General features: G+C 36.1%; 3 protein-coding genes across 4 annotated transcripts; 2 read left to right on the top strand and 1 right to left on the bottom strand.

Moving 5' to 3' along the window:
• Nucleotides 1-643: 643 nt before the first annotated feature.
• On the top strand, nt 644-5,644 carry LOC112282394 (phospholipase A1 PLIP3, chloroplastic). Its single transcript, XM_024519925.3, has 5 exons — nt 644-1,227; nt 1,883-2,816; nt 3,128-3,847; nt 4,145-4,567; nt 4,904-5,644. Exons 2-5 carry the CDS (start codon nt 1,989-1,991, stop codon nt 5,438-5,440), a joined length of 2,508 nt encoding a protein of 835 aa, XP_024375693.1. The 5' UTR covers nt 644-1,227; nt 1,883-1,988; the 3' UTR covers nt 5,441-5,644.
• A 5,447-nt stretch (nt 5,645-11,091) lies between these two features.
• Nucleotides 11,092-13,677, top strand: LOC112282395 (uncharacterized). Its single transcript, XM_024519927.3, has 2 exons — nt 11,092-11,234; nt 11,759-13,677. The coding sequence occupies exon 2, from the start codon at nt 11,832-11,834 to the stop codon at nt 13,428-13,430; it is 1,599 nt and encodes a 532-aa protein (XP_024375695.1). The 5' UTR covers nt 11,092-11,234; nt 11,759-11,831; the 3' UTR covers nt 13,431-13,677.
• A 2,903-nt stretch (nt 13,678-16,580) lies between these two features.
• On the bottom strand, nt 16,581-18,769 carry LOC112282964 (uncharacterized). Of its 2 annotated transcripts, XM_024521217.3 has the most exons (3): nt 18,628-18,769; nt 17,719-18,511; nt 16,581-17,380 (listed from the first exon to the last, which is right to left on the bottom strand). In XM_024521217.3, the coding sequence occupies exons 2-3, from the start codon at nt 18,185-18,187 to the stop codon at nt 17,340-17,342; spliced, it is 510 nt and encodes a 169-aa protein (XP_024376985.1). In that variant the 5' UTR covers nt 18,188-18,511; nt 18,628-18,769; the 3' UTR covers nt 16,581-17,339. The 2 variants fall into 2 exon arrangements, with proteins under 2 accessions (XP_024376985.1, XP_024376983.1); XM_024521215.3 differs by having other exon boundaries at nt 17,719-18,769.
• Between the last annotated feature and the right edge of the window lie 592 nt (nt 18,770-19,361).

Raw genomic sequence — 19,361 nt, 5'->3', positions numbered from 1 at the left:
AAAGTCTTGTATCAAATTAGCCATCAATTAATGAAATTGTATACTATGACTAAATACTAACTTTATATTCAATTGTTATATATCAAAACAATAAATTAATACAATTGCAAATTTTTAGTGGTAGTTTTAACAAAGTTGTAAAATATATGTGTATATACATATCTACAATAACACAAAAAATAAAATAATTTTATTAATACAAAACTTAAGATATTAAGATAGATATTCTTATATATATATATATATATATATATATATACACACATATATCAAACCAAATTAAATAAGAATATAATTTTATGCATTACATTCTTTAAATATTATTTGAGGTTTACATGGTATTGTTTAATAAATTTGGGACAAAGATAATTTTGATTTTATATTGTTATTTTGTTTTACAAGTTATAATGTGTAAATTTAACTATCTACAAGTTTAATGTGTGAACCATTACCATTTATATCCATCAAACTCATGCACTACTAGGGGTCTCAATTTGTAGCGTTCCCTCGAGATATTTCTAAATTTAGAAATATGTGGAGTTTCTGGATTTAGGGTTTGCTGCGAGGATTTGGGTTTGCGTCGAGGAGCCTGCGGGGATGATGCAAAGGAAGGATCGGCGAGGAGAGGAGGGGAGAGAAGAGTGTGTGATCGGAAGTTGTTATGTGCGACGAACGGGAGGGCCGTCAGCACTGAGTGGAGGGCAGAATTTAAGACTAAATTAGTAATTCTAGAGGGTGATCATCGGCAGGGGTTTTGAGAAGGCGGCGGTGCAGATTCAACCTCTCTAAACGTTTGTGAATGAAGCCGCCGCCGTAGCATCCGGAGGCTGCATAGCTCTTTCAGAGCGTGCCACCTCTGTCGCCTTTTCATTCCACTTTAGCCTTCTAGTCAAGGTGTCAATTCCTGCGCCTGCGACGTGGACTAGGCCGATGAGTATTGGATCCTTCTGTATGATGTGTATTATGATAAACTATCTCCCTCATTATATTTTTTTAATTTATGACTGTAGCCTGGCCCTATTGTGGCTCGTGCAGTTGGCTCTAGTATCGTTCTTTCCGCCCACTCCCTCTCTCCTGTAGGTTCCGCTTCCAGGAACGTTGATTTCAATGGTGATGAAACTTTTGACGAGTTAAAAATGTACCACTCGATTTCTCATGGTGAATGTTCCATAGATTTGCGAAAGTTTTGATCAGATTCATTCAGCGATCGAGTTGAGTTCAATGCAGGTGAGCTTCTTGCTTGAGGGAATTGGTTGCTCATGGTCTCGGTAGCTTGGTTTGCGAAGAGCCTTTTCATCGATTTATCTGAGACAGAGGATAGCGGCTATTTTGTGCTTTGTTATACGAGACTGTGTTTTGTTGTGTTGTGTTTTGGTTTTAATTCTAGGAGTATGGTGATTGTATTTCAGTTCGTAACTGTCGAAAATTATGATTCAGATTTTTCAGCAGTTACGGGTTGTGATTTCGTGTATTCAGTTGGGATGGGAATTCTCAATGCGGACTTCGCTATTTGGTCTGGGTGGTTACCAAATCGACGCTGTTCCCTTCTACATGTTGCTTGAGTCATGAAATATTTTCTGATGCACTTTGCGTGTTAGGTACTTTGTGTGAATTTATCTACTTTCGATCGCTGTCCATGGAAAGTTATTCACTAAATAGGACGATAATCGAAGATGTTTGTGTAGGTTGTGCCTGGTGGATGATAATTGTTGGTGTAACCGTGATTCCACCAAATTCACTGCTATCTAACTAAGAAATCCTCTGGTCCGGAGGTTCAATTTGGAATTTTTTCCAATTCAGTCATGATTTATACAAATTGTTCATCACTCTGTTGAGTCCAGATGGGCTGACATGGGAGATTATTATGTTGGTTTTTTAACAGATGCTCATCAAATACAAGAGAGAGGACATTCTACTTGGACTTCGAAGCAATTTCTGAGCGTTTGTGTTCCGCTAGTGGTTGAAAAAGTGTACAAGCAGTAGTAGTCATGAATGTCATGCTTTGTAGGCCACACAGGCCGTATTTGGGTGTTATAGCTTCCACTTCTTCTATTCATACTCCAAATAGTAAAGATTCTGAGAAATTCCATAAATCGCACTCCGCGAAACCATCTTTGTTAGCTTCCTCTCCTTCAGTCCTATCCAATTCTACAGAGGGGGAACCCAAAGGAGAATCAAACCGCTCTGATGTTTCTACGTCATTCAATAAGTCCTTGCCCTTGCCCTTGCCTATTCGGTTGTCGCTTCCAAAAATTCCTAGTCGAGATAAGCTGCCTTCTCCTCTGAAGTTTCTGTGGTTCTACGATCAGAGTAAGTTGGAGGAAGTTGTAGTAAAGGAAGAAAACGAAAAACGTAATGGTAATCCTTTATCATTGTCATCCGCTCCCAGGCTGGGAGAAGTAGATACAAATGAAGGGTTGGAGAGTTTTGCAGAAGATACTCGGTCTCAAGAGTTAAAGGAGGAAACCACTTTTAACATTAGCGACAGATTGAAGAGCTGGGTTCCAAGCATAGTGAATTTGGTCTACTTACGCAAGTATGGCTTTGATTTTCCAAAAATTGGCGACGAAGAAGTTGATGATCATGTACGGGTTCCTGGGCTACATCCTGAATGCGGATGTGAGGTTTGCGGAGGTGATCATTATTTGCAATCGGAGCCCAAGCTGAAAAAATCTGTAATTGGTTTTGAGATCCCTGTGGTACACGATAAAGGCAGTTTTGGAGAATTCTTGCAGCGCATGGAATATTCTGACCTAAAGTTCTTTTCTAAAATGTCGAACCTCTGCAATCAGGCTTATTATATTCCCGAAATCAAGGTAATAATCCATGGAATTCTACGCGCGTCCTTTGTGCATTTAAATCAGCTGTGATGTGATGTTGGTATCTCCAATCATTACATGGGAGTTTGGTAATGTAATTCTACCACTATCGTTTTGATGATATTGAAAAGTATCTCAAATTACATTACAAACTCTCTTTCAAGTTCTGGGTTTGGTGTGTCCTCACCTGGGCTATTTTCCTTTTGTTGTTCCAACGTGAAGATTGTTCTCTGAAGTTTTGCAATGGTAATGTATCATGTGATGCAGTATTGTAATGTTAATATAGGAACGTTGGTTTGGGATGGCAGAAAGAAGAGCTTGCGAAGCTATACGGGTTACAATTTATCACTTCTTCACTTGAAAGAAAAACCACTTCGGGGAAGGAAAAAACCTCTTTCGAAGACAAAGAGATGGAGAAGGCCTTTGATAGCAGTGAGGACCATCTTCCTACAAGTAGCAGTAAAGTGAAAACAGAAATTGGAAAGTTGAATCCTGCAAAATCCACTTACGCCATGGCTGCTGCAGCCGCCTCGTACCTCGCTTCTCAGACCAAGTCTTTTCTTCCTTTTAAGAAATCGGATTCTGAGCAAGCAGTTCTGGAAGAAGATGATGAGCTCGATGATGTTGCCGAGGACTTCTATACATTTTCAGAATGGGAAGAATATATTGAAGAAAGTGCAGAAAAAGCTGCTAAGTTATCAACAGACAAGGAAGTGCTTTCAGCAGAAACCAGTAAGATAGGTACTTCAGAAGCGAGGGCCTTGAAAGACAGTTGTAATATGAAGCCTGAGAGTCTTGAAGACGAACTTTCTCCAGTTGCAGCAGCGGCAACTGCAACTAAGTTACTCACATCTGAGGAAGAAACCAAAGACGCAGTTGCTGAAGTGTTGCAATCTGACGCATTCTGTCCAAGTGAGTGGTTTGTATGTGACGAAGAAGAGACAAGTACAAGATACTTCGTCATCCAAGGGTCTGACTCTCTCGCGTCATGGCAAGCGAATTTGATTTTTGAGTCGTGTACATTTGAGGTATGAAACCCTGTCTTCTTGTGGAGTTTGGTTTCGTTTTCGGGCATCTAAATATATTACGTGAAGTTTTATGTTTGTAGTTAAACATGAGGGAGAATATCTGGTGAAACTCTTCATTTTTAATGCTCAAAGACTCGCTCTCTTTCCCCTTATTCCATACCACTGAGTGGCTTAATGCGGTAACTCTGTATTATTCGTTTGCGTTCACGTTGCATTGCGGGAGTGAAGTATGCATGAGAAAATTGCTGAACAACCATATGCTTGACCTGACCTTCCATTGGTTATTCTGTTTTGTAGGACCCTGAGTGGGGCGTAATGGTGCATAGAGGAATGTATGAAGCTGCTAAGGGGTTATATGAACAACTTACGCCCCTGATTCAAGCTCATATGGTTAAACATGGTAACGATGCCAAATTCTATTTTACAGGTCATTCTCTGGGAGGCAGTTTATCAACTCTGTTGACTCTCATGCTCCGCCATCGGGGAGTACTTCCCCTATCTGCAATATTACCAGTATATACCTTTGGTACATGCGGTGTTATGTGCGGAGGTGACTGGTTGCTTGAGCATCTTGGTTTCCCTTTAAGCCACGTACAGTCAGTGGTGATGCACTACGACCTTGTTCCTCGAGCCTTTGCTTGTCATTACCCTGATCAGGTTATCGAAGTCCTGAAACGACTCAATGGGACATTTCGAAAACAACCGTGCCTTCAACAACAGGTATCATATCTTTTTGTCACATTCCCAATTTGAAAAAGCCGTTGATCAATTTTTTGTTCGAGTATACATGATAACTCACGGTTATTACCTCAAAACAGAGAATTTCTAGATTCATTTATAGACAATCTCCAATTTCTTTTTTCTAGTGAACATGAATGGACACATCTATGGAGTACTTTCAAACTCAAATGTTGTGTATGGTGATTTATGACCTTAGAAAGATACAAATTCATTCTTTTCACAATGAGAAAATTGGAAATTGTTTTTTTAATCATGTTCTTGATTTTGTATACATTTGGAAAATTTTGAGACTCAAGGAACATACGTTTTGCGCAGAAATTGATGTATGCGTGGATGGGAAAGATGTACATAGTTCAACCAGACCAACAGCAAGCTCCTCATCATCCTCTTCTTCCACCTGGTGGTGCACTCTACGCAGTTCGGCATCCAAAGCATGATATCTACGAAGACACCATCAAAGACCCTCACAGCCAGGCAATGCGATACGCAAAAGAAGTTCGTTCCGCTGAACGAAGTTTTCTGAATTCTCCACATCCTTTGGAGATCCTCAGTGACCCTGCTTCTTATGGCTCCGAAGGCACTATTTCTCGAGATCATGACGCGGGTCAGTACCTCCTGGCGATCAACACAGCGCTCAGGGAAGCGTTCAAAAGGTGGAGGCAGCAAGACAAGGACAAAGGCAGGCTTTGGAGCACTCCCATAAAAATTAAGAAACCGGGTAAGAGATTATTCAGATCATTTTCTTCTGAAAGAAATAAGCTTCGACGGTCCGCCAGTTTCGTAGAATTAGAAGCCCATACGATAAGAGGAGATGTTGCCTCGGATTCACAAACAGAACCAATTAGTAGATAGACATGACCGAGTTAGACAAGCTTATTTCATATTGATATTGTACATGATTGGTAAATCTTCAAGGCCCTCGTGGGAAGAGGGATGTTTCACCAGTCAACCATTTGTATTATATTGGCAAACCAAAACTGGATTATGTAAATTATTCCCAATCAATGGTAATTTTGAGGTCACGTGAACTGTTTGTGGCTTCAAACCTTCTCTGGATTCTAAGTTTTATACTTGGTGTCTGTTTTCTCACGTTTTCCCTTGTAGATGTTGAATTGTTTTCGTTTGTGTTGACACGCTGACTAATACAAATGCGCAGCAGATGGTGATGGACTCAATGTACTGAAAATTACTGGCTATTTTCCTGATAAGTTGTCCTAGACAATTGTGAAATATAATGACACGCCTAAAAATGTTTACAAAGAAAGTAACAAAAGGTGATCCATGGGATGAACACACCTCAATGTCTCAGAGAGATGTTTTACTTTGCAAGTTTTTAACAAGATTTGTGGTAACACTTGCAAAATATTACAACAACAACAAAAACATAATAAAAAATAAAAAAAAGATAATAATAATAACAATAATGATAAAAATAAAATGTATATAACTAGATTTTTTTTTATACCTAGATAGAATTCTACTAAAGAAATATAAAACCTTTAAAAGGGGCACAAAGAGAAGTTTTAAAACAAGTAGCTTCATATAAGTGAGTAAGAGTTGAGATGGAAGTATTGTATTTTTTTAATCAAAGGTAAAAGTAGAAACTAAATTTATCATGTGCAATTGTGGTAATGCTTAAACAATTGTGCAAAATTTAGAATTACACATATTAGTGTAATTAAGTTTTATTTTTATTTTTTTTCTTATTTTATTTTAAGATTTACTTCTAGAGTTTTGGATCTTATGAACCATGAAGACATATGCTACATCAATTTCAAAAGATAGGTGCTTAATTGGCACTTGCTACATTCTTGTACATGGATTTTATCTATTTTTGGTAATAAAGTTGATTAGATAGTATACATGAGAATTCTTATCAATATATTCTTTGAGTGGAACCAACTCAATTTGTGATATATGAACTCTCATATATACAATTTTTTGTTATAGTACCAATCTTCTATCATGTTGACTTTTTTAAGGCATATTTTATGGAAAAAAAAATACATGAGACTTTGTTTTAAAAGTGGTGTTGTAATAAATGGAAACAAATAACAAACTCCATCCTATCACTTTTTATTTAAGAAAATTTTTAGCCACCAAGATCAATTACTAAATCTACAACAAAGAACTTTTTACAATTATGGATTCATTTCAAGAATGATGTTAATATTTGAAAGGGCCTTATAGTCTTATGATTCTTTATACAAATCACAAGAATATCAAGTATTTTATGCTAACACACATTTTAAATTATTGTCAAGCCCATTAAAACATGTCTTTATTAAGATTTGTATTCAATATCTTTTAGAAAAATAATAAGATTTGTTAGATGCCCTTTCTAAGCATTCTTATCTTGCACTAAGAAAAAGAGATGTTACTTTTGATTGACAATAAAAAAAATAAAAAAATAAAAAAAATGAAATTACAATAATTTTATCTTTGACCAATGAAATGAACATTGATTATTGCTTCAATATTTTTTGATTAACTTCAATCAAGTATGTCTTCAAATTCACTTGTGCATGATATTAAAAATAATTCTTCTAAATCTTATGATACATCGTAGTTTAAATTAAAGAATAATTTTCTTTATTTCAAAAGACGCTTATATGATATCAAAGATAAAGCAAAATTACATGTTCTTCAAGCTTATCACAATTTTCAAGTTATAGGATATTTAGGATTCAATAAGACGTTAGAGTTTATCTCAAGAGATTTTTGATAGCCTCAAATTTATAAGACAATAAAAGACTTTGTATAATCATATGATATTTGTTTGAGATAATATATATATATATATAATAAAAAAATAAAAATAAAAAACTCATTATTGAGTTTATAGATTTTTTCAACCACTTCCAATACAAGAACTATAGTCATATATTTCTATGGATTTTATCACAAATCTCCTAATTTTAAGTATTTATGACTATATTTGTAATAATAGATTGGATTATTATGATGAATCATTTTGTACTATATATAAAAATTATTACACATGAAGAAACTATTAGATCTTTTTTAATGATATTTATCGCTATTACAGATTGTCAAAAGATATTCTATTGAATAAAAAGACTTAATTTATATATAAATTTTTTTAAAATATCTTAAAGATATTAAAGAATATAAAATTATTTTTGGTCTTCAATCTTTAGACTGATGGACAAATAAAATGGATGGATCAAGTATTAGAGTAGTATTTGAGATGTACCATCAACTAGCATGAAGAAGATTAGACAATTATTTTGCCATTGGCAAAGTTTGCCTATAATAACATGGTACATTTTCCTACTCAAAGAAAATTCTATTCAAAAAGACTCTTGATATTTAGTGATATTCTTGGATCTAGAAACCATTGTTGATGATTTTTTTAAATATTTCATTATTAAAAAATTATAAAAGCTTCAAAAATTATAAAACAATAAGGTAATCTTTCTATCTTAACATGGAACACTATCAATAGTTGATAGAATCCATGAATTACCTTCAAAGGAAACAAAGATTAGAATATGTAGAAAATACAATTTGTCGCATTTTTTACTTCTTCAACATGTGATCATTATTCTTTATAGAATGCATTTCAAAAAAAAGGTGTAATATATATATATATATCAATACTAATAATTGCTATGACAGGAAGAATTAGATATTAGTAAGTAAAAGTGGATAAGTTTGATTATAACTTGTAGAATAACTTCTTAATAGCTTTGTAGATACAAATTTGACTTTAGAAGTATTTGTGGTTAATTCATAGGTTGAAAATTAAGCCAATAAGTTGATGATATATTGCACATATTAAATACTTGTTTTACAAATTGGCCACACACTATATATTTTGGCTACTTATAGTACAAATTGGCCATGTGGCACATATATTAAAAACTTGCCATATAAATTAGACATATATTCTGCAAGTTGGATATGTGTTGGATGACTTATAGAACTTTGCTGCATATTTTTTAAAATAGTATATATAAAAGATAGTATATATGAAAGTTCTTATCAATATATTCTTTAAGTAGAACTTGGTTGTGATAAGCTATAGATTAATCGTAATAACAATTAAACACCTTCTTATAAATTAATTAAATAATTATATAGATGGTATTTTAAAAAAATATGTGCTTTTTAAAAAAAAACGTCTTGATAATTCTTATATCAAATTGAATTGGAGCTTAAATTTTTTTTTCCATTTGAAATAAATGTGGCATAAATAAAAAAATATAGACTTTTTTTTGCAACATGTAAAAAAGCTCTTACACCTATAAATAAGAATTTGGTTATACTAGATTTGATACTTTCTACTTAGTTAGCAAAAGTCTTGATTATAATATGGAAAAATTGAGATTACAAGAAATCCAATCTATTAAAGGATTATATTTTTTTAATCAAGATAAATCTAAAATAATTAGATTAAAAGAATATCTAATAATATTAAATATTAATAAGCTATTATGACCATTTGTTGTTACATTTATAGGAATAATTTTATAAATAAAATCTTAAAAAGATAAAAAAAATAATTATTTATGACTTCTATATATATAAGCTTAATTTTTTAACTAAAAATATCCTATATCTTTTTATAAAGTCTTCATCCAAAAAACAAGTTAGATCTCTTGAATCTAAGAAGATAAAAGTTGTATGATTTTTAGGTCATAAATAAAAATCTAATGTAAAATAAGGTGAAAATATGGCATGTGCCAAGTATTGTATAAGCTTCTAGTGACAAAATTTCTATTGTTGTTAGATAAATTTGTTTTTCAACATATCATCTTCATTAACAATCATGCCTTTTATTTTATAATTTATTGTCTATTTTGGATAATATTGAACAATAAGTCTACCTTCTCTACAATATAAGGACAATCCTTTTTCATATCATCAAATATTTTCTTGTTTGGTAAGAGGTATAAAATATATTACATTTATATGCATGTCTTCTACTTTCAAATATATGTATTTAAAAGATATTAGTATTGTAATTAAATTGTAAAGATATTAAGTCATACTTGTGCCCCTCTTAGATCAAAATTTAAAAAGTTAATTATTATACTTTATAACAAATTTAATTTTTTTATTCAATACTATAAGATCAAGTAAGTTTAATATCAATTTCTTTACCTCATATTGCAATCTATAAAAAAAAAATTGGTTGATGAATACAACATCATCTCATTTGATATCAATTACAAATTATTAAAATTGTAAAACATATAATGATACTAAATGATTATTTTGACAAAAAAAAAAAAAAAAAAAAAAAACTACAAATCTTATTGATTGCAATACAAATTATAGCATATTTTTTATACATTGATCAAAATTTTGTCAAAAAATCCTTTATATTATTTAATATTGGATTACATCTTTAAAAAAAAAAAAAAAAAAAAAAAAAAAAAAAAAAATCATGATGAAGCTAAATATGAAAGTAATATATGAATTAATGAGACTTGTGATTTTGGAGTTGGGTAACTTTAAAGTTGAAGCTTAAGCACTTATTGTACTAGATTGATAAATCTTCAAAACTTTGATCTTATACCATTAAACTTCTCAGAGAAGACAATTCTTGGTTTTCTAATACTTGTAGTGATGCTTGAATGATATTCAACGACAAAAGAAGTAATATAATTTAATGTAGTTGTCGAAGCAACTCTAATCATCTCTATATCTTAATTTTTAATTAATCTTATTGATCCTTGTGGTGGTAAATTGAATTGATGCATTCCAAGTATTAATTATTTTATTTTCTCTTCCATTTGTATTGTTGCATCTTATATTCATCTAGTTTAATTAAGTTCTTGCTAGCTTCTTGTTGAAACTCTTTTATTCAACTTCTTATTCGGTCTCTTGTATAGTATATCCATGATACAAATAGTCTATGTTGGAGTGCATATAGCTCTTTTCATGATCTAATTCACCCAATACAAAGCCACAATAATTTCATTCATTATCTTCAAAAACACATGTTATATAAAAATGTCTCTAAATCCATTACTGAAATTATTCAACTTCCTTAGGTACTATTTCATTGTCTAGACCTACAACAACAATACCATCTACTTCAAATTACAAGAAAATTCTCCAAGACAGGAAGAGAAACCTTGCTTGATTGGTAGGAACCCTTGCACAAATTCCTCAACAAACCTTACAAGAATAAAAACCCTAAAGCACAAGTAGTACCCTAAAGTGGCTCCAAAAAACCCACTTCAAAGAGAAGCAAAGGGCGATGTGCATTCACATTCGCATGCCTTACATAGCCAGGTATTTACTAGTCGAATTGAAGGTGGCCCGGGTAGTGTGAAATCAAACTGCCTCTTCAAAGGATCTCGATGACGTAGATAAGTGTGGTTGAACACGTGGACAACAGTCCAACTGTCACGACGGACACCGGTAGCGCGGCCACGGTTTTAGGACATATCGGCCCCGTGTCCGCACCATGGCCCACAATCCACTGTCCATCTCGCCCTAGAGATTGTTTTGCAAGATCGATCGATTGTGTCAAATGATTTTTCTCACCGATCGAATGCCGTTCATGTTGGTTTTTCGGCGCGCTGTTGGTCATTACAGTGCTTCGGAGAGCCGCGCTTTCGGGGGATCGTAACCACAAGCTGAATATTACCACGATTGTGGTTGAAAGGTGAGTTCAACTCGTTTGCATTCTCGGACAATAGAATTGAGTTCTGGAAGGTGCGGTAATTGCTGGTGTTGTCGTTTCTTTTTTGGTTCGTGTTCAATTGGGGGGTTCCATTTCCTGTTTCTAAGACTGCCGTGCCTATGTTGTTTAGTGATGGCGTGGGAATACGTGAATAGGTTTTTTCTTGTATATTTTCGCGTATTTAGGGCTAGGGTTTGAGGGGTTTTGTTAGAATTGTGTGTTATTATTCGTTTGTGTTCGTTCATTTTAAGAGGAGGGGACGGGTTTATTTCGTCGCTGTACAATTTTTGGAAATTTTGTGGTGTGAAGATGTTTTGCTGTGATGAGAGAGTGGAGGGCGGTTTATGCAATTATTGCTTCGGACGTTTGGAGGATAAGGGTTCGCGCTGCACAGCTTGACGGCGAGATTGGTCACGTTTGAGATAGTGAAAGTTGATTCTGGCGAGAATTCGTTCGCGAGGTTGAGATTATTAGTTTACTGATGTAGTGTTTTGCTTTGTTTGCAGAAGAGTATAAACTTACGTTTTCAGTCGATTTCCGGACTTCTTATTCCGGCATCTATCGTTGCAGACGGAATTAATGAGCATGGAAGCTTCATTTGAGTCCCGCTTAGATAAGACATTTGGCTTTCTAAATGGTGCTGTAAGCGATGGAGATATACGTTTGTGGCGTGTACAAGAGAGATCTGTTTCTAAGAAGTCCGGTAAGGGGTCACGTGGAGCCGAGGAGCCTGACAGTGATGACGATGAAGAAGAAGCAGACTTTTTGAAGTCTGAAAGAGATAAGCGCCGTGCGAACCACGGCGAGAGACTGAACACAAGTTTCTTTGGACTGGAAGATCTGGAGGAGTTAGAGAGTGAAGACGACGATGATGTTGATGAGGACGACGACGATGTGAAAGAACACAACCGAGTCGTGAAGCGGAAGAAGAGAGGTGGGAATACACCAAGTAAGGCAGAAGTCATTGGTAGTACAAGTCAAATGATAGGAGGTCCAGGTTCGTCAGATCCTTCTAAACCTCGTGAAGAGGATGACGACGACGACGACGATGTAAGGGAGGTGCGTGAAATGGTGGGTATGGACGACACCCTTGACTTTGCGGATGAGGAAGACGAGTATGATAGAGCAGCAGCGGGAATAGTAGTAGGTATCAACGATCGGTTGTTTATGAATCAAGTTTGGAATTACGGCGCAAATGGCCAGCAGTTAAATCCACTGCCAACTTCTTTCACTGAAATGCGTCAAGCAAGTCATCGTGACTGCCGTGCCAACCACGAAGCTGCTTTAGCACGACTTGAGGAGGATGATCGTGAGGCTGCCACCAAGGAATCGGAAATAAGACAATCGAATCCTGGAGAGGATTCTAGCTTGGTTGCAAGTCTGCCAGTTGTACAGAACGATGAAGTAGAAGCTATGGTCATCGACAGTGATGGACATCAGGACCAGGCGGCAGCAGAAGCTAGAGTTGAAGCACCTGGAGAGTTAGGGACCGCTGATAGTAATAATGAGCGAAAGCCTAAAAAACGTGTGAGATTTTCCGTGGGCGAGGTTGCAGGAGTTGAGCTCAACGCTGGAAGATCTGATGAGCAGGAACCTTTGCAAACAGTTAGTGTGTACCTCATGTCTGAAGATCCAGTGCTATCAACTAGAAGTGCTGATGGTCCGTCCACAGTTGCGACATCAACAAATAGATCCAGTAAAGTCCCGGATTACGTGAAGAACCCATCGAAATATATCCACTACACATTGGATTGGTCAGAAGAGGATGAAGAGCATGCAAATCTAGCAGCCTTTCAGGCTACTAGGGCAGTGACTTCGTCAGCTAAAGATATGGTTACTAGTGAGCAGGAAGATGCACGTGTGGAATCTCAAGGTCCCTTGGCGTCTACCAAAATCAGCTTCAACCCTCTCGTGTCTAAAAGAAGCTCCAAAGCTCCAAGCAAGGTAATGGGTAACGACTCCGAGGGCGATACTGTAGATCCGCTTAGGGGAGTTCCATTTAATGGAGTGGTCAACATTGCAGCTAATTTGGATATGGATGGCAACCTAGGAGGTGTAATTACGATGGAGGACGATCAGGTTTTGAGCACCTTAGATGACTCCACAGGGCAAGGGAAGCGTGGTCGGGTTTCCAGGCGCTATCGGAACAGAGTGGCTGATGATGTTGGAACAGATTAGGGTTGTGCTGTGCTTGTGTGTACATCCCTCTGAAAGCATCAGGGTTCCACATTCTCTGATGTATGTGAAATTTGACTTCAATATTAGCGAGAGTCCCTGGACTCCAAATCATCGAGACTTAGTGTTGATAGGTGTACCCACAATTTGGGTAGATTTTTGGTGGCTTCTCTGTACAGTTCTTCTTTCTGCTGAAGTAAAACCTGCATGAACATACACACAGATCATGCTTGAAGGCTTGGACTCCCAATTTTTCATGAACTGTGTTTCGTAGTCTTCTCACGTTTTTTTCGTTCAGATTAACTTACAAGTCTGGGTGAGGATTTTCACAACTCAAAGCAGTGGTAGCTACCGAAGTTATAGAATACTAACGAACAAACCATATATGAATCCTTAGAGGACCAACTCAATGAGATCCAAATGAGCTTTATCTCATGACAATGCAATGAACGTTTGAAAGCTCTAAGAATTGCTTGAGGATGAGGATGCAGTGAAGTTTTGAATGCTACTTGAACTTCACTGGAATATAGTATGCTACTTGAACTTCACCAATTCACACAAAAGATGGGATCATTCTTTGTTTTAGTGCCTTCAAGTCCTAAAATACAAATTTTAATTTCAACTTGTTCATTTTGTTTATGGGATTTTTCTCACATGTATTTTAACTGTAGTAGTGGAATTACAAATTATTTGTGAGCATGTAGATATATAAATATAATTATAAGACAGTTCTGAGACATTAAATAAGGAAGCTCATTTTGAAATTTTCATGCAGAAAGAATACTTGAATGATCTTCGTAAGTATTTTTTTTTCTGTATGACCTTGTGTAGGATCTTATACGTTGACTTCCATTCAATCATTTTAGTGGCAAAAAGAAATAATCTTTTTTCATGCACAAGACATTAATAGAAATTAAGCATGAAATAGAATATGGCATTGTTTCATAGCTTTAATAATCAAACCAAAAATTCAAAATCAATACTTTAAATATCTATCATAACTTCTCATTTATATGAAATTTTTACTAATTTATTAAAGATTTTTACATAAATACATAATAGTTTATTGTATTTATGTAAAACTTATTATTCTTATATAAAAATAAAATAAAAATGAATTTGGCTTTTACTTCAAAACTAGAAAACCTAATATTAATTATAGCAAAATCAACCTTTGATATGATTCTGCACTTGAATATAATTGTAACAAGCTAGTCTACTATAAATGATCTTTGTAATATTCAATGATGACAAAAGAATTAAGTTCCATACAATAAACTATTATGTATTTATGTAAAAATCTTTAAAGGTGAATCAGTAAAAAAGATTACTAATAATTTTTTGAAGTTATAGATTTTTATATTTTTTTTTTTAGGTATCTGTATAGCGTATACATTAGGTACTAACAAATACATAGAGACAACAAACAATTTTGAATTTTTGACTTAAATCCTGACATATAAAATTTTAAGGAAGTGTTATATGAAATAAAAATTTAAATGAAAATGCACATACATAACTTTAGATTCTACTATACTTATAAAGAAATTATATGTTAATCTTAAAAGGAAAATGAGATTTTCATTCTTAAAAAATATTAAATTATCAAAAGAATAATTTCAATAAAAATTTTATGAAATTAGAGATTCAAATAATGTGTTTGCAGTTACAAAAAAGTTGTATGTTAATAAAATGATCATTCATGTGCTTCAAACTCAGATTGAAACGAACCATACTATAAAAGATCTACTCAACCTCTATGACAGTAATAAATGGTCATCAAAATTTATTTTTTAGAAGGATGAAATAAGGTGAGATTTTCTTTAATATTTACTGTAGAAGAAAAAAAAAAAAAAAAAAAAAAAAAAAAATCAAACCCTCATTTTTTTTATATCAAAGTAAACATCCAAAAACAATTACAAGACAACTAACTTTGGTGGCACAAATCTTATACTTTTAAGTTGATGTAGTAGTCATAATCATGTAAGATTATTTTATGGCCCACCCACCAACAAAAAATATCAATAAATGATTTTAAAATTTCTCCCAATTCACTATAAGTAGATTAGAAAGTAACACATCAAATGGTGGAAAGACCATAGATAGTAATAAGATATGTGGTGATACTTCTATATGCAATTGGATTTCAAAAGGAGGTAGTAAGATATAAAATCCTTTATTATAAACAAAAACCTATATTGCCAAACAAAATTTAAATTTTTAAATTTTTAAATTAAGGATTTTATATATTAAAAAAAATTGCATATGTTGCATGTACAAGATTGGGGAGTAATGCTAATCACATTAACTTTGTGGCAGTTGCACAAAATAATATAATTTTATTTGCAAAATTTTATATTAATTTTTAACATATAAATTGAAACATGAGTGTATATGTATGTATATATATATATATATATATATATATATACATACATATATATGTGTGTTTCATCTTAAAGACAACAAAGTCAAAGTTTAAATTGATGGTCCTAAACTTAATAAAGAAAAAATATAGTAGAGTGTTAAATTTAGGAGTTCTTAGACGGTGATGTTTTTGCTTCTTAATAAACTATCATATTTACTTTAATAGCTTATTCATTAATACTCATACTCAGCAATATTACTGATTAAATTATAATAATCTTGTTGATGTAGAGTATTGATTTTATAATGTTTTATTTGAGCTAAATATATGTGGCAGAAATTTCATATATATATATATATATATATGTGTGTGTGTGAGTGTGTAAGATACTGAGTATAATTAATATGCAGTAAGCAATATATATGAAGATATTATTTTAGTATTCCAGAGTGATTCAAATTCGCAATTCAAGTTGCCATCATCCACAATTATTTTTCTACCAACCAAGTCGAGTGCATATTACACCATTGTTATCTGGAAAACTTATGCAGCAACAAAGCTTGCAGTAGTCAGAGACAACTCAAACTCAGCACAAAAGTTTATGGGACACGGCAGTGAATGGCGTAAATACGAAGGCAACTCAAGGTTTGGCGTTGGAGGAAAAAAGGTGAGAGCTGTGTCGGATGTAGGTTCTGTCCTGGTGTCTTCAGTGCACTTCTGGGCCGCTCATCACATGATCTACAATTTCTTTAGACATAACAGAATAAGATATTAGCACAAAGGTGTCAGGAAAAGGACAAGCTGTTTGTCATATTCGACAGACAAATCTATTCTCAGTTTGGATAAGAAACACAAAATGGTCCTCTTGCGAAGCCAAAACCTGGAGGCTTCTGTTCCAGACTCCGTGAATATGTGTTTTTGTATGTGCATATATATACATGAAGCGAGGTATATATATATATATCGATATGTATATGTATATATATATATATATATATATTCCTCTGCAGCGAGACATGACACCAAGAGTGCTGAGGCCAGATCCAGAATCTGGTGCCCCTCGTTTGATGCAATGGCAGCGAATCATACCACCAAGAGGAGCAGTACTTGCGTCCAATCTAGACTCTGAAGTAACCTCCACGTACTCAAACAATCCATCCTCGTAACCCAGACAACTACTTTTGAATTTATGGAATTTTCTTGTGCTCGTCTCCGAAGGCGAACTACGTAACACTAGTCTACTGTACAGATAATGTTCGCTTCGATGACGGTACTTGTTAGTTAGTTAGTCAGTCGAACTGATACTAACACAACGCGGCAACCAATTGTCATATGTAACATTTTACGAAAGGGCCTAGGAATTGAACCCCCTGGAACGCCGACTTTTTCTCTTCTTTTTTTCCTCTCTCCTAGCAGTGAATCCCTCGGATGCTTATGTACAAAGGGGAGAGAGCATCCATGCTGATGAGTAATGGGAGCTTGAATAGACAACAATTGCCCTCCATGACTCACAATACCACCGCTTGTAAGGTTGTTAAATACTGTCACAGGCACGCAAGCCAATTCTCCAAATGCCTTTTGTTCTCTACAAACACAAATTTCAGACAGAATTAACACTTTGCCTGAATAGAAAACGGGAAATGCATAAGTCGGGGGAGGTATAAACTTCGCAAGAAGAAATCACCAGTCTAAACATCCATGGGCTATGCTCAAACCATAGCTCCCAAGTTATGAAGTTCGACTCTTATCCACATTACAAGAATAGTGCCCTACCTAAACAAAGACCACGATACCCGCACGATACATGCATCCTTGTTCATCACTAAGACCATGTTACCCAGCATGAGGGCACCAATTAAACGACAATCTTTAAATTAGACTGTAGGAACATACAAATTCTACATAGAATAGAGGAGAATTTACCTTCAGTGGCATGCTTGGAGAGATTAGCGAGCACAGCGGCCCAAGGAGGCTGCTCTTCTGCTTTAAAAGGAGACCTCGCAGCAGACGCCATGTTGGGAGATGGTGCGCCATAGCAGGGAACCAGCACCGCGAAGCTATCCTCTATCTCATTCTCGGTGGTGAAACCATTGTGGTGGGGCTCGAACCAGCCCACAGACCAGTCGGACACATCGGATTCCGACCCAGACATGGAGATCCCATCCGCGGGCACAATGACCAAGTCGAATTCCGGATCAACCGTCTTCTGATTGCGCTTGGGTGCAACCTTCCGTCGCCTCCCGCGCCTCTTCTGCCATGACGTGGACGCAACAGTACTTCCCAATGCCGGAAGCTTGATTCCTCGCCGCCGAATGGGCAAAGGGGTCAACGTACCCTCTGAGAAAGTTGGCCTCTGAGTCAGGCCTGTCAGCGCAACTGCAGCCACCGCCATAAACTCGCTGGCATGTGAATTGGGCACAGATCTTACACTCCCGTACCCAAGCACTCTCAAGGGCACGCTCTGACGGGTATCCTAAGATGACTTCCTCAAAAATCAAACTCCAATCGTAGCGTCGCTACCAATTGAAATAAGGAGAGGCATGTCGAGACACCTGCCCTGGATAATATGCATCGGCACTATCCCGCTAACATTTCACCGAAAACCACGACGAGCGGGAAATTTCAGAAACCCACAAAATAGATTCTAAGCCAAACGCCTTAAAACGCCTCCCCCATCAAAAGCACCAGGCTCCGGTGTGCAATCAGGGGCTGTCACCTGCGATACCCCCAACCAATTTGCCAAGACAGTCCTTAAAAACAGCGCTTCTGCAAATCGCACCCACAATTACATGTCATCGACCGAGAAAGAGCCACATCGTCACCGGAGCATACCTCCCAAGCCTCCCCCCTCCCCGACACCGCTGATCACGCGATGGATGTCCTTATTCCGCCATGTCTACCAAGAGGCTGGCGCCAACGGCGTCTGTAGTCCTGAACAAGGCTGTTCTTGCTAAGCATCACATCACGCCAACGAACCTCAACCAACGCAAATGAATGCCCGAGCGCCAGTTTATATAGGCGAAACCCACAACCGGGTATTGCGAGGATTGATTCGCCACTCTGGGGGCCTCCAGCGCAGCACCAATTTTGTGGACCCCGTCATCCCAGGTGGAAAAACGACTCCCACTCTGTCAGTGAAGGGTTGATAACATCACTCGCTCTCTCAGTTATTCGCGACCGGAGGATGCTTGATTCTCCACCAGAGCTTCTGGCGAGAAGCTCATCAGCCATCAAACGCCCTCTGCCACTGACCTGGTGCGAACCGCGCCGTGCGGAGCGGGGTGGGGTCCTGTCCCCTCCTCCTTCCCTGGTGCTGCACCCCCTTTCTTGTTGCCCACATAAAGTATCACCTTCTGGCCCTGCTCACAATTTCATTTCCGAAACCGGCGTCTGATCTCTTGCACATGTGGATCCTGGAATGATTCACCAGATTGGATGGCACCGATTCTCTAAACCGAGTCCCAAATTATCACGCCACGGCAGGATTGAGAGTTTCGGAAGGATGTATCGAGAGATTGGTGTGGGGTTTATTAAAAGCAAAGAGAGGTGGGTCAATGACGCAGCTC

The sequence above is a fragment of the Physcomitrium patens genome, chromosome 5, assembly GCF_059467195.1.
Source record: "Physcomitrium patens ecotype Gransden chromosome 5, ASM5946719v1, whole genome shotgun sequence".
In the NCBI taxonomy this organism is placed as follows: Eukaryota; Viridiplantae; Streptophyta; class Bryopsida; order Funariales; family Funariaceae; genus Physcomitrium; species Physcomitrium patens.
This window is presented reverse-complemented; position numbering and strand designations above follow the sequence as displayed.